Source organism: Pipistrellus hanaki (assembly GCF_964339955.1).
Source record: "Pipistrellus hanaki genome assembly, chromosome: 15".
NCBI classification, from domain to species: Eukaryota; Metazoa; Chordata; class Mammalia; order Chiroptera; family Vespertilionidae; genus Pipistrellus; species Pipistrellus hanaki.
In genome coordinates, this window is record NC_140517.1 from 12,137,900 (window position 1) to 12,152,405 (window position 14,506).

At 45.1% G+C, this 14,506-nt stretch overlaps 3 protein-coding genes across 3 annotated transcripts in view; 2 read left to right on the forward strand and 1 right to left on the reverse strand.

Annotated features, from left to right (window-relative positions):
* Positions 1–8,918, forward strand: part of TANGO6 (transport and golgi organization 6 homolog) — a 134,570-nt gene extending 125,652 nt beyond the window's left edge. Inside the window, exon 18 of the mRNA XM_084861016.1 lies at positions 8,502–8,918. Coding sequence (XP_084717142.1) covers positions 8,502–8,678 — 177 coding nt within the window. The 3' untranslated portion in view covers positions 8,679–8,918. The remainder of the gene's footprint in view (positions 1–8,501) is intronic.
* Positions 1–14,506, reverse strand: part of TMED6 (transmembrane p24 trafficking protein 6) — a 328,748-nt gene that overhangs the window by 139,567 nt on the left and 174,675 nt on the right. The gene's annotated exons all lie outside the window — the stretch shown is intronic.
* Positions 1–14,506, forward strand: part of HAS3 (hyaluronan synthase 3) — a 55,224-nt gene that overhangs the window by 21,015 nt on the left and 19,703 nt on the right. The gene's annotated exons all lie outside the window — the stretch shown is intronic.

The window sequence follows — 14,506 nt, forward strand, 5'->3', positions numbered from 1 at the left end:
AACGCTACCCTGAATTCAGCATGTTTGAGATTCGCTGTCAGGCTTGGATAGAAACCTCTTAGACATTATTAATCCCGTCTCCCTTAGCTGACCCTCCCTACGCTTTCAATGAACTGTCTCAAAAGCCTGGTCTTTCTCTCTGAACCGGCCCTCATTTCTTTTTCGTAGACCCAACCAAGTGAAGGTTTGGGTTTTGTCAATAAAGCATTCCTTCTTCTTCAGGCCAGAATGAGGTGCGGATTGTGTACCTCCTTGCTTCCCCAATTCATTTGTTTCCTGCCCCTTACCTTAGAGAGCCTGGCTCCTCTCTGCTTGCTCAGCAGAATCCCTCCTGGTGCTCAGCTCTGCGGACAGCACAGCCACTGTTCCCGATTGCAGGCACCCACTCCGGCCCCCATGGTGCACTCAGACGACATCAGCCATTTCCCTCTCTCATGTCCCTTCCCTTTTCTTCTAATTCTCCTTATTCATCTTTCTGACTTCCTGACCACTCTTTTTTTTTTTTTTTTTGTCTCTGCTCTGTTTTCAGAGTTTTGCCTTTCCCCTCATTTTCTTAACCCCTTGGTGGTAAACCCCATTACCTCAACGTCGGGGTAGTAATAGCAACGATATTTTGAATTATATATCACTTTGCTTTTGAGAACAAAGTACTCTCACATGCTTTATGCTCCCCACTTCGTAGAAGTTAAAATAATCACCACTGCCGAAACCAGTTTGGCTCAGTGGATAGAGTGTCGGCCTGTGGACTGAAAGGTCCTGGGCTCGATTCCGGTCAAGGGCATGTACCTTGGTTGTGTGCACATCCCCAGGAGGGGGTGTGCAAGAGGCAGCTGATCGATGATTCTCTCTCATCCATATTTCTAACTCTCTATCCCTCTCTCTTCCTCTCTGTAAAAAATCAATAAAATATATTTTTAATAAAATAAAATAATCACCACTCTTAGAGGCAGAGTAGTAGAGTGGGTAGTCAAGCCCATGGGCTGGCTCAGGCAGGCTGCCGGGTTTGCGTGTTGGCTCTCCCTGTTGCTAGCTGTGTGGCCCTAGGCAAATTGGAGATGATGATAGTACTTCTCTCTTTGTGCTGTTGTGAGGATTAAGTAAGTTAGTGTAGATAAAATACCTAAAACCACGCCTGGCACATAACAGGTAGTATTACTGGCACATAACAGGTATGTGTAAGGTTTAGCTATTGTTGTCATTCATTCATTCACTCATTCACTCATTTAATCGTCAAAATTGTACTTCATGCCAGGCGCTGTCCTAGGCCTCCGTAGTAGAAGAGTAATACGTTGGGCACAGTCCTGAACCTCAAAGAGACCACAGTACTAGTGGGGCAAACTGGCAAACTGCCTCTTACTTCGCACCCACTACATGCGAGTCCTCGTGCTGGCATCCTTATAGACATTAATGGTTACAACAGGCAGTGTTGTCTCCATTTACAGATGAGATCGCTGGGTTCCAGGAGCTGAAGTAGTTTACTCAAGTTTCCTTAGCTAGTAATTGGGAGAGCCAGGGTTCCCTTCACCCAGTCCGCCTGCCTCCGGGCAGTTAGGTTCACCTCTGCAAGTCTGTCTCCCCCAGAGGGGGGGAGCTCCTGAAGGGTGGGCCTGGTCTTCATCGCAGGGTGCTTAGCATAGTCTCCTGCACCCGGCCTGGGGAATGCTGGCCGAGTTGTGCTCTGTTGATGATCCTTGACTCTCTGCCCCATTCCTAGTCTCATCTGAAATGCTGGCCGAGTTGTGCTCTGTTGATGATCCTTGACTCTCTGCCCCATTCCTAGTCTCATCTAATGTAAAAAAATAAATGCAGGAATTAGAAAGAAGAAAGATATCTGCCATGTATTGCTTCTCTTAGTTCCCTCAGCCATCCAATCATACATTGGTTTTAACGTCAAGGCCCAGTGGTCAAAATAAAGATTCTTAGAAGTTGGCTTATAGTTAGTTCTCTAACAGGTTCACACCTATTTAATGCTTATTTCAACTTGTTTTAAAACAGAACTAATCGGATTCTGGGGTTTCTTCCCACTCCGATCCCCAATCTAGAGAATGTTTTTGTCTGCTAGCCACTAACTCAGTCTACCTCTTCTCTTGTGTCTGCCCTTGCTTTTTACTTCAAAGTCTAACTTCCCTGGTAGTCCTCTGTTTCTGTCTTTGTGCCAGTACTTACTTGTTTTTTTAGACACAAAAGGAACCACAATTGGTGGTTGATAGGATTGTATGGAATTTAGTTTTCTTTCTTCTGGTCTTTTTTTTTGCCTCATCTGTTGGCTCAATAGAAGTTTGAATTTCTAAGTATAGTTAGTGTATGCTAGCACTGAACTCTTTTTTATCCTTTTGTATTGAGCAACCTATTTCCCCTTAAATATTAAGAAATTATAAATGGACCCGAAACTGGTTTGGCTCAATGGATTGAGCGTCGGCTTGGGGACTGAAAGGTCCCAGGTTCGATTCCGGTCAAGGGCATGTACCTTGGTTGCGGGCATATCCCCAGTAGGGGGTGTGCAAGAGGCAGCTGATCGATGACTCTCTCTCATTGATGTTTCTAACTCTCTATCCCTCTCTCTTCCTCTCTGTACAAAATCAATAAAATATATTAAAAAAAAAAAAAAGAAATTATAAATGGAAAATCTTCCACTGGATTCCATCTTTCCTAGTTCTTATTTCTGTAAATGTCAATTTGTGACCATTTGTGTCATGTCTTATTGATCCCATATAATAGTAGCAGAAGAATGGCAATTTCATTGCTTAAGTTCCATTTGTAAAATCACCTCGAAGTATAAATGACTTTTTAAATATTAAAACCATTTTTTAATGTAACTTAATCTACCAATTACTAAACATCTTTGCTGGTGGTGCTTATGCTAGAGAGGTAGTATGACCAAGGACTTCTTTTTTCCTTTCTCTATTTCCCAGATACTCGGGGTTGTGGTTAGATTGCTTTATAATAAAAAATAAATGCAGGAATTAGAAAGAAGAAAGATATCTGCCATGTATTGCTTCTTTTGATCTTAACTCAGATACAATAACCACTTTGGGGGTGTTCCAGGTCAAGCTCATTGAAAGAGTCAAACCCTGCTTTCCTGCTACTCCATTGAAAGTGCACCTGTGTGCCCAAGGCAGTCTTCCGCTCACACTGTTCCCTTTTCAGTGGGCCCTGCCTCTCCCTCACCTGGTCTTTTCTAAGCCACATCTAACCCTAATAATTTACCCTTGTCCCTGAAGCATCAGCATTGTGTGCTTCAGGGAACTGGTGCCAGGAGGGGGAGGGGAGGGAAAGAGAGGGTGTGTGTGTTGGGCTAACACTCTAAATTCTTTTACTAAAGCATCCGAACCCTACCCCTTTCCAGGGAGTTTTCAGACTGCAAATCTTGGTACTTCTTTAAGATATTCCAGGCTCACCCCCACTCATTTGTTCCCCCCTCCTTCTCTCCCCGGAGTCCTTGGGCCTGGTGCATGGAGGGATGAAGAGCAGGTGTGTTGAACTCTTAATGAGAGGTTTCCTCTGTGGGATTGCCTGTATCCTGCCCACCACAGAAGCTCCTGTGAGTAACGTTACCTTTGAACTCTCCTTGTATTCAGCCCCTGATCCGCCGGATTTGGTGACAATCCCTGGCTGGCAGGAAGCTTTGATCCCTGGGGAGTCCAGAGGAAGTCCTGTGATGTGTGGGCTCCCCAGGGCCTCAGGGATTGGGGAGAAGGTACCAGGGTGGGTTACTGAGGTAGACCCATTAATTAAGAAGGAGCCTATGCCTAACACTCAGGTTACCTGCAAAAGGAGATCCGGTAGCTGATAACGAGGGAGCTCCACATCCCTCCAGGATGAAGCGGTGTTTGCACAAGCATTGTTGTGATTTAAGACTGTTCCTACCCACACCAGAAAAGAACAGGGCGCCTTAGAACTTCCTTTTTAACAAGTAAAGGCCAACCTTGCTCTGAATTTAACACATATTTTTTCTTAAGAAAAAAAACAGATGACCTTGTAATAAACTGTAGGAGCTCTAGAATTTCTGTGTAATCCGTTGGAGAGTGTGTTAGGAGACTTGTCTTTAAGACGTGTTTGCATAACAAGGATGCCTGGTCTGTTCACAATCTGCACTTACTTTAGGTGGCTTGGAGATGAGGAGACTCCTTGAAGCTTCCCAAGCCACCCATTGGTGCCACCCATTGGCTACGTGCAAATGCATGTCAGAGATGGCCCTTCTGCATGGTAGGGAGTTTTCTTTCCCCGCCCTCCTCCACTGGCGGAAATCACTCCCTTTGCTTCCACAGAATCACGTACTTCTTTCTCTCTTACAGTGAGGATCGTGAGTCTGCCTCCTCCCCGCTAGGCTATAGCTGCCAGAGGGCAGGGTTTGTACATTATTCATCTTTTTATCACCAGCCCATGGCCTGGGCATGAAGTAGGCCCTTTATAATGATTATTGAATGAGTGAGTAATCGTGAGGCATGACGCATAGCTATGGGGAGTCATCCTCTTTCCGGATTCATTTCCCTTTTTCACACTGCGAGCCCCGAGGAAAGAAAGGGCAGCTGGGATAGTGCCCCCCTTTGGAGTCAGATGCCTCCACTGGGAGACCGAACCCCTATTGTGTCTCCACAGTTTTTTTGTTTTGTTTTTTCAGAAAACTCAGGAAGCAAGTGCACAGTATGGACGGGCAGCATCTTTGTGAGGTTTTGCCCACCACTTAGTGTGGTATCACTGGGCAAGGAGCTCAGAGAGTTGTCTTCAAGGCTGACTGCATAATATGTGGGGCCCAGAGCAGAGTGAAAAGGCAGGGTCCCTTGTTCAAAAACAAGAAAAAGAAGAAGAAGAAGAAAGTGTTGCTAATGGCATGAACAAAAGAACATCCAGCCTAGAAAAGTCTTACACAAATTTTTTTTTTTTTTTAAGTCAAACTGACAATTGCTGGGAAGCAGTATCTCGATGGATTAAGAAAATGCTCTGGAGGATGGTAGTTTTGCAGCTCATTTTATACATTGGATCAAAGAAGGTGTAAGAGGGTTAATGAAATCCATTGGTGGTAGATTAGGGAGGTGGGGACATCTCTGAGGACTGAATAAAAAAAAGTGAAATGGAGAGACACACTCTTTTATCTGGGTGGGTACATGATAGTTAATTGATAACATTTACAGCACATAGAGATGGTATGTGGTCAAAAAGATAATACTGTAGGCTCCGGTATCCAGGTTGTACCTTCAAGGGGTCTACTAGTAGAAAAGAAGGTTGCTCTGACATTTCAAAGGTACCGTATATTATCTTAGATGCCCAAAGACAGTAGACATTTTCAAGGTTAAAGACTGACCATTGTCAAGGAAGCTACAGGCCTAGGACATGACTACCCGCCAAGACCCACTTTTAGTTAGGAATTCTTATGTTCAGAATATGCTGTGTTGTTACTTTGGTCTCTGGGTTTGTAAGGCTCATCATGTGGGCATCCCCTGAGTGTGTCAGGTTTATCGTGTTGTCCCTTTTTTGCCTGCATATTTTTAAAATATAGAGTTTTTTTTCTGCCATGATCTCTCTCTCTTGATTTATCGTGGTGCTTATTATTTGGTACTAATTTTATTCTAAGAAAAATGTAAGTTATTAGCATGATTTTTACTGTTCATCTTTATATTGTGCAATGCCAATTTCAAATGCAAATATAAGAATATTTAATTCAGCTGTAGAACCACCGAAATTACACAATTTATATTCTGTAGCTTTTACGTGCATATGTATTTCCTTCTGTGCAGAACAGTGGGAACTCCACACAAAACACTCAACTGCTTTATTTCACTTCTTGATCCATGCATATTCTGCCACACTCTGTACCTTCGGTTTACTGATGAGAGAATGGACTGAAAGGAATAGGCTGTGGTTTGTCCTATTTTCTTCCATGTCACCATGTTCAGTGTAAATGGTTGGCTGAAACAGGGAGGCAACATGGAGAATGCATAGAGTTCCTTTCTGGCCCATGCTTCTTAGAAAGCCATTCCTTCTTTCTGTGTTTGAAGCAAGTTCTGGTTCAAATGGAGAATGAGGCCTCTCTGGGCTATCAGTGCCTGCATTCACTCAGCTGTAAACGTAACAGACATACTCCCCGTCACTGGCTTCGAACATTGCTCAACTCCACACATTGTGGATCCTTCAGAATTCTTCAGAATTCACGAGGCACGATAAACGCTATATTCAAATGCACTGGCAAAGAATGGTGGACATGCGTATTGGCCATATCTGCTCTGCTCACACTCATGTTCCTTTGTCCCATTAGACTTCACATGAACACACAAGTTCAAAGATAAAATTAAGAATTTTAAGGGGACAACAGCAGATTATTAAAGCAAGCATGGGGCCCTCTGGTTGTGGGCCCCTACCCTATGTGACTGCACAGATCATATACCCGTGAAGTTGACCCAGGTTGTCTAGCATTTTTTCAACAGATGTCCTTAACATTTTTAGTGTTTACCAAGTGAGAGACTGGCTAAGAGTAGCGTGCACATGGCTTTTTTTTTTTTTTTTTCATTCATAAATATGCCTTAGGTGTCTGCCATGTGCCAATTATTGTATGAGGCATTGAGATTACAGCAGGTGGACAAGACGAGACGTGGCCTCAGTGTCAGTAGTACCTGAGACCAGTGAGGAAAGCTTTTAAATTACGCAACAAACATTTACATCACGATTGTGATAGAGGCCACAAAGGAAACTGCAGGTAGGGTAGGAAGGCTTACAGTGGGTGCTCAGGGAAGTGATATTTTAGGGAAAGTGGTATTTTAGGCGAAGAATAAGTAGGAGTTCCAAGGTGAAGAGGAAGTGAAATAGCCTTCCAGGCTGAGGGAACAGCACATGCAGGGAAGGAGCTTTGCCCAGGCAAGGAAAGAAAGGAGGCCTGCCCAACTGGAGCCCAGGGGACAAGAGGGAGACCAGCCCTGTGGCCTGGGGGTTTGATTTGTGTAACCCTTTTTCCCTTCCTTCTTCCTTCTGTCCCCTAGTCCCCTGCTGATCAAGAATATAGAAGATGGAAAGGGCCCTTTCTCTGTTCTCTAGCAATTCCAGAATATGTGGTGCTACATACACACTTAGAATACTTGTGTGGAGTGTGCAGGAGTCCTTGGGCCCAGACCGTGTACTTGGTACCCACCGAATCAATCATTTCTCTTCATTTCTGTGCACCATTTCCAGTTTACTTCCTGTCCTTCAAATGTGACCTCTTCTTTCTCTAACCTCTCATCTCCCTGCTCTTTTTTAGGACACTTAGATTCTGTACCATCTTTATTTATATGCATGTCTCATCTGTGAGCCTTTTAAGGGCAGATTCCTTATCTGTTTTACCTATGAAATGGCCTTAGGAAAAGCATTATCTAGGAATTGATTCAGTTCAATAAAAAGATTATTTATTTTTTAATAGGTAAAATATTCATAAAATTAAACATTGAAAAGGTACAAAAAAGTATGTAATCCCCTCCTCCCCCCAATCTCTCCCCAGTTTCCCTCTCTGGAGACAACTAGTTTTTTTATTATTGTTGTTTTTCATGAATATGCAAAATAATGTATTTATATATTTTTTAAAATTTCTTTATTGATTAAAGTATTACATATGTGTCCTTATTCCCCAGGACTCCCCCAACAACTAGTTTTTTAATGTATTTTTGCAGTAATTCTCCATGTTTATATTTATATTAAAATAAATACACATTTATTTTTAATTGACTTAGAGAGAGAGTAACATGAGAGCATAACTATGATTGGCTGCCTCCTGCATGCCCCTACTGGAGATCGAGCCTGCAATGCAGGACATGTACCCTGACCGGGAATTGAACCAGCAACCCTTTAGTGCACAGATTGTTGCCCAGCCAACTGAGCCATACCTGCCAGGACTGATCATCCTCCTTTTTAGAAATTATATATTGTCACAGATTTCGATGTACAATCAACTCTTGAAGTTCCACTTAACATGTTTGAGAAAAAAATGTTAAGTCCATTTGGACCAGTTATTGTCATAAATGTTTGCATATAGTGAGGTAAACCCAACCTGATGCATGTAGGTAGCATTATTAATAAAGAGAAAGGCCGAAACCGGTTTGGCTCAGTGGATAGAGCGTCAGCCTGCAGACTAAAAGGTCCCGGGTTGATTCCGGTCAAGGGCATGTACCGTGGTTGCGGGCACATCCCCAGTGGGGGGTATGCAAGAGGCAGCTGATTGATGATTCTCTCTCATCAGTATTTCTCTCTATCCCTCTCTCTTCCTCTCTGTAAAGAAATTAATAAAATATATATTTTATTGTAAATAAATAGAAAAAACACAGCATAGCATAATGGTTAAGATTATAGGCCCTATTTCTTCTAAGCAAAATACATACCTGCAATCCAGGTATGTGGCCCAACTGGGAATTGAACCATGACCTCCTGGTTCATAGGTCAACCCTTACCACTGAGCCATGCTGGCCGGGCAGGAAAAGGCAATTTGTTCATTCTTGGGAATGCTGACACAGGAGACACAGACACGCCTCTCTCTCGCACAGGTGCTGAGGGACGTTCTCAAGGATCTCTACCACCTGCTGAAGCATGTCGTGCGTCTGGAGCCCGATGACGTGGCCAGGCTCCATGCCCAGCTGGCTCTGGAGGAGCTGGATGAAATCATGAGAAACTTCCTATTTCCGCCACAGAAGCTGGAGAAAAAGATTGTGGTCCTGCCATAGTCCTGGCTGGCACAGAGGCCATCAAGGAGGCAGAGGAGAACCAAGTAGCCAGAGCAGTGCCCGCGCCTTCCAGCAGATGGCCCACTGCCTCTTCGATGCTGGCAATATGGCTGACCCCGGAGGTGGCTTTGTGTCTCTGGTCAAGAGGCATTTCAGAATGCAGTTGGAGGTAGGGAGGGGAAGGAAATTGTTATCGAAACATGCAAAATGGAATAAAATTACCCTGGCTGGAAAGAGAAACCGGTCTGAATCTGGTCCTCTGCAATCGAGATGGAAAGCTATGCTGTCGAGGATTTGATCTCCAAAAAAGAGAGTCAGGCTGGTTGCATCTTCCAGAGAAGGGTAAACCCTGTGTCTGTCCTCCCAGGCCGTTTTCTTTCACTCCCTCTGCTAGTTTGCATAGAGCTGCCCTGATTCTAGGAGAAGGGAACCACAAGCATCTCAGATGAGGGAGTTGCATCCTGCATTCAGTCCTCTGCTCCTTTAGAAAAGCAAGTGCTTAGACGGTGGTTTAGTACGAAATGCGTACTGAAGAGTGCACTGCATATTGGTGACCTGATGCCAGATGGATTGAAATCATTTCGGATGTGGCACTGTGGAGTCCTTTTTATTTAGACACTTTGGCCACTGAATTTTGGTTGCAGCTACGAGGAGACCAAAAAGGAGAAACTGGTTGTTTCCAGTAAGCCCTCCCTGTGGCCAATACCTGGCAGGGGCTAACCTGGAGCTCCTCACTCAGTCCTTAGATTTGCGGGGCTGGGTTCAGAGTTTTGTCACAGGATTGTACCCCCGCTCTCTGGGGTGAGGCCAGGGGAACCAGAATACAATTTTCCAAAACACTCAGATGACTGAAGGATCTATAAACAGGCATGCCTGTATGCCAGTTAACAACAGGAGATTTCTCTCCGGCCAGACTACAGACATGGTTCTTAGCTTAGAACCTTTGAGGTGGGCATTTCTTTTAAGAGATCAACTTATAAACAATTAGGGATCACAAATTACCTTAAGCAAAGAATTAGAACAAAGGCAGTAAGGTGTTTTGAAGAGATATTTCTCTCTTTAAATATATATTTTCTATTGATTTCAGAGAGGAAAGGAGAGGTAGAGAGAAATAGAAACATCAGTAATGAAAGACAATCATTGATCGGCTGCTTCCTGCATGCCCCCTCTTGGCACTTGAGCCTGCAACCTGGGCATGTGCCCTGACTGGGAATCAAACCTTGACCTCCTGGTTCATAGGTCGATACTCAACCACTGAGCAACACGGTCCAGGCTGAAGGGATATTTCCATTCAGCTAGGGTAGCTGGGTTAATTTTCATTCTCCAAATAAGGCTGTCTTGAAAATCAGGATCGGGGCTTTCAGATTAGAGAAGAATCTCCTTTGGACCAGTTAGATGTGCACAAAAAATTATCATTTCTTAACCTTCCTTTAACTAGACTCCATACAACTCACTTTGCATCATAACATGGAATATTATATGATTGATATAACTTACAACTTTATTTGCATTAAATGTATTCCAGTTCTAAAGACCTATCCTAATTGATCGCCTTGCTTAGACTGAGCAACTCTCTCGTCTAAGAACCTACTAGTCTAGAAAATGCCTCATGAAGCCGAAACCGGTTTGGCTCAGTGGTAGAGCGTCGATCTGCGGACTGAAGGGTCCCGGGTTCGATTCCGGTCAGGGGCGTGTACGTTGGTTGCGGGCCCATCCCCGGTGGGGGGTGTGCAAGAGGCAGCTGGTCGATGTTTCTCTCTCATCGACATTTCTAGCTCTCTATCTCTCTCCCTTCCTCTCTGCAAAAAATCAATAAAACATATTAAAAAAAAAAAAAAAGAAAGAAAAGAAAGAAAAGAAAATGCCTCATGAAGCATTCTAGTTAGTGCCTGCATCTCCATTTATAAATTGCCTCTTTAAAAAAAATTTTGATTTCAGAGAGAAGGGTAAAAGAGAGAAATATCAGTGATGAGAGAGAATCATCGATGGGCTGCCTCTTGCATGCCCCACACCGGGATCGAGCCCGCAAACTGGGCATGTGCCCTGACCAGGAATAGAACTGTGACCTCCTGGTTCATAGGTCAATGCTCAACCACTGAGCCACGCCAGCTGGGCATATTGCCTTTTTGCAAATAAATAAATTATTGATTAATTTTAGAGAAGTGGGGGGCGGGGGGGAGACCAATTTGTTGTTCTACTTATTTATGCATTCTTATGGTTGATTCTTGTACTAGTATGTGCCCTGACCAAGGATTGAACCCACAACCTTGGTGTATCAGGACAGTGCTCTAACCAACTGAGCTACCTGGCCAGGGCCATAAATTGCCTCTTAATTTGGCATGTAGCAAAAAACATCTGTTCTTTATTGATTTTGGTGGATTTGATTTCAGAGTGACTTTTTTTTACTATTATTGAATTCAAGGGGAAGATACCTTAATACAACCCTCCTAAACATGACCAAAATATTAAAAGTTTCCAAATTATTGAACAGTTCTTCCAAACTTATATATATATGATTTCATCCATCTCTGGGAAACAGCATGAGAACTGAGAACTTTAGAATAGTAAAAACACAAAAGTAAAAAAAAAAAAAAAAAAAGACATAGAGGCAGATGGCAGGAGCAATAGTGACACCTCCCTGCACAGGCCTGTGAGATGCCTGACTCCGTATAGCAACAACATACTCATGCTTGCCTCCCACCTCTGCCCACCTCTTCTCCTTCTGAGGCTCCCTTCTTCCTGGCCCTGCCTGTCTCCTCCCTTCGTCTCTCCTGGCCTCTCACCTTCAATCTCCTCCACTGCCCAGTGGTCTGTCACCCCTGCTCTCCCGGATCACCCCTCTGGTCTGTTACTCGGCCTTTTCTCCTCCTTTCTTTCTCTTCCTGGTTTCTTGCTCCTCTTTCCAGGCCTGCTGTCCACAGCTCTCTTGGCCTGCAGAGGATGGCAATGCGGCAGGAGGCCCAAAGCTGTGGCTGCAGCCGAACCCCAGGAATTATGCCCAAGTACCGACTGCTTGTTCAGGCATTTCCTGAAGATTCTGGAGAGCTTCCCTTTCTGCTGTGTTGTACTTCCTTCCTAGCACAAACTTGACCTTCTATGAGTCCTCTGTTACTTAATCAGAAATCTCTTCACCTTACACTTTGTTCCTTATCATCTCTCCACACATATAACTTTCCCATATTTCCTAATATTCTTCTTTCATCACCCTTCTTCTTCATTCCTTTACTTCCCTGCGGCCCTGTCTTTTCATCCACGAGGTGCCAGGCACTGGAGGGTAGGCAGGCAAAGCACAAACCATCATTTGCTGAGCACCTACTGCGTTCCAGATGCTGCACCAGGCACACTGCGAACACAGCAGTGAACAAAGCAGACAAAACTCTTATCCTCGGGGAAGCTTACTTTGCAGTGGAAGGCGATAAATAATAAGATAAATAACAGACTAGATGGAATGTCAAATGGTGTTAAATGCTACTGAGAAAAATAAAATCCGGAAGGGGGTTGAAGAGCGTATGGAGATGAGAGCTATAAATTTAGGTCACTTGTCCAGAGAAGTCCTCACGGAGAAGTCAGTATTGAGCAAAGATCACAAGGAGGTTAAGGAGTGAGGATGAAAATATCTGGGAAAAGGGCATTCAGGCAGAGTGAACGGATGGATGGGAAAGGCCCTGAGGTCAGAGTGTGTGTGGAGGCCGGTGTGGCTGGAGCACAGGGAGCGAGAGGAAAGTGGAGCGGATCACGGGAGGAAGGTGATGTGCCCATCACATCGAGCCTTGTTGACCACTCTGAGCCTGGGGGCAGCCAGAGACCCACTTCTACCTGAAGCCCCTTCAGCTTGTTTCTGGAAAATGCTTGGAGGCCAAGATGATAAGTTATGTAAGATGGAAAACACATATAAATATAGAGTTGCATACCCAGCCACAGTTTTTGTCATAATCACAGTGAAGCAGGGCACCTTTTCACGGCTCCCTCTTCTCTGGCAGCAGCAGTTCCTCTTCACCGGCCCCAGAGAAAGAGAAAAGCAAATGTGTTATCTGTCCTCAGTCCACCCCTCTGCTCTGTCCCTTTGGGAGAGGGCGAGTGAATGGAGCTTTGCCCACCCCCTGCCTGTGGCTCTCCCCAGCAGTTCGCTGCAGTGGAGGAGGGATGGTGAAGACATCTGAGAGTCGATCATTGGGTAGGAACGAGCTGGGGAATAATTCATCTGACCTGCAGAATCCCGATGGGCTTCTGCAGTCTTTTTGCACAGAAATCCAAAATTTCAGCCAGCATTGCCATGGGAGGGAGAGAGTCAGAAACAGGAGCTGAGTTGAGGGTGGGCTGGAAGCGGTGGCCACTACTCCATGACCCTGGGGGCTCTTGTCCCCCTGCTGCTCTGCTCAGCAGGCCTGACCTCTGAGGGCCCGGCTGTGTCCTCCGGCAGGTTCTGCAGCCACAGACATTCTGCAGTCACATGCAGCAGCCTCACTGCAGTGAGAGGCACCTCTGACTTCCATGCACCACTCTGCTTGGAACGGAGTGACGGCGTGGGGGTTGGGAAGCTGTCTGCTGAGAATACTGGCTGCGGCACACTTCCCTGCTGGCTGGGTCAGGGTGCTCCGCACGCCCACCTTCACTGCTGGCAGGCGAAGAGCAAATGCAGACCCTCACCATCAGCCCTGGAGGGGGATGAGCCCACTAATTAGACGTGTCATCTAGTGCCGCTCCCCACAGTTCTTTATGCCGTGTTGTACTTTCTTCCTAGTAGCTCCGTGCCACCAGGAGGGCTCTGAGATTGTGCCCTGTCCCTAGGGGCACAGAATGGAATGATCAGTTGCTCTGTGCTTCCGTTAGTTCAGAAAGTCGTTTTTGTTTTTTTTTTAATCAATCAGCTTATCTGATTCCCACATCATGGGACAGGGAGGAGAGCTGTTGTTCCCCCTCTTTGGTGGGATTCGGCCCCGTGTCTCCTGGGTCCCAATGGACCCTTTTGAACGTGTGTTGAATGCCCCGGAGCCTCTCCCCCCAAAATGAGTAGAGAAGCAAGAGCCTTTCAACGAGAGCCCAGTTTGGGAGGCACACTCAGGGGCTCATACGGACACATGAGCCCTGGCATTGGGTTCCAGGAAGAAGTCATTTCATCTCCGCTGACACATCTTGAGGATGCCTAGCAATACCCGTGCCAGCATCTGCCCTCTGAGAGCCCTGAGGAGTGGGAGCCCTCAGGTATGGATGCCCTGACTGCTTGTATATGTGTGTGTGTGTGTGTGTGTGTGTGTGTGTGTGTGTGTGTGTGTTTTCTGATTACATATGTTACATGAATTATAACCACGTTAACATATATGTCACCAAGGAGAATTCCCGCAACCTCACCTCCACTCCTACCCCAAGGCCACCACTGACAGTTTGGTGTCTGTCCCTCCAGAGCTTTCTTTCCCTTTGCCCTTTTCCCAAGTGGATGCTAACACGTGTTACTGCTTTCAAAACCAGAAATGGGATTTTTTTCCATAGTGTCTGGATATTTTTTCTTAGGCATAACCTTGGAGATGCTCTCTTTCCAGCACTTACAGATCCCTCTTCTTTGTGGTGGCGGCATGTCCTCCGTCGCGCAGGTGAGCTACAGCTGGTTTAAGCATTTGTTCTGGATGGCCAAAAGCATTTGTTATGTGCACCAAAACCGCCAATCGGGGCACAGTTTCTAATTTCCGGTGATTCTTTAGGGCTTCTTAAACATAACTCTCTGCATAGTGAAGTGTTTCTATAGGGTAAGTCTTAAGGATCGAAAAGCCATGAGCATTTTATTTATTTTTAAATATATATATATTTTATTGATTTTGTACAGAGAGGAAGGG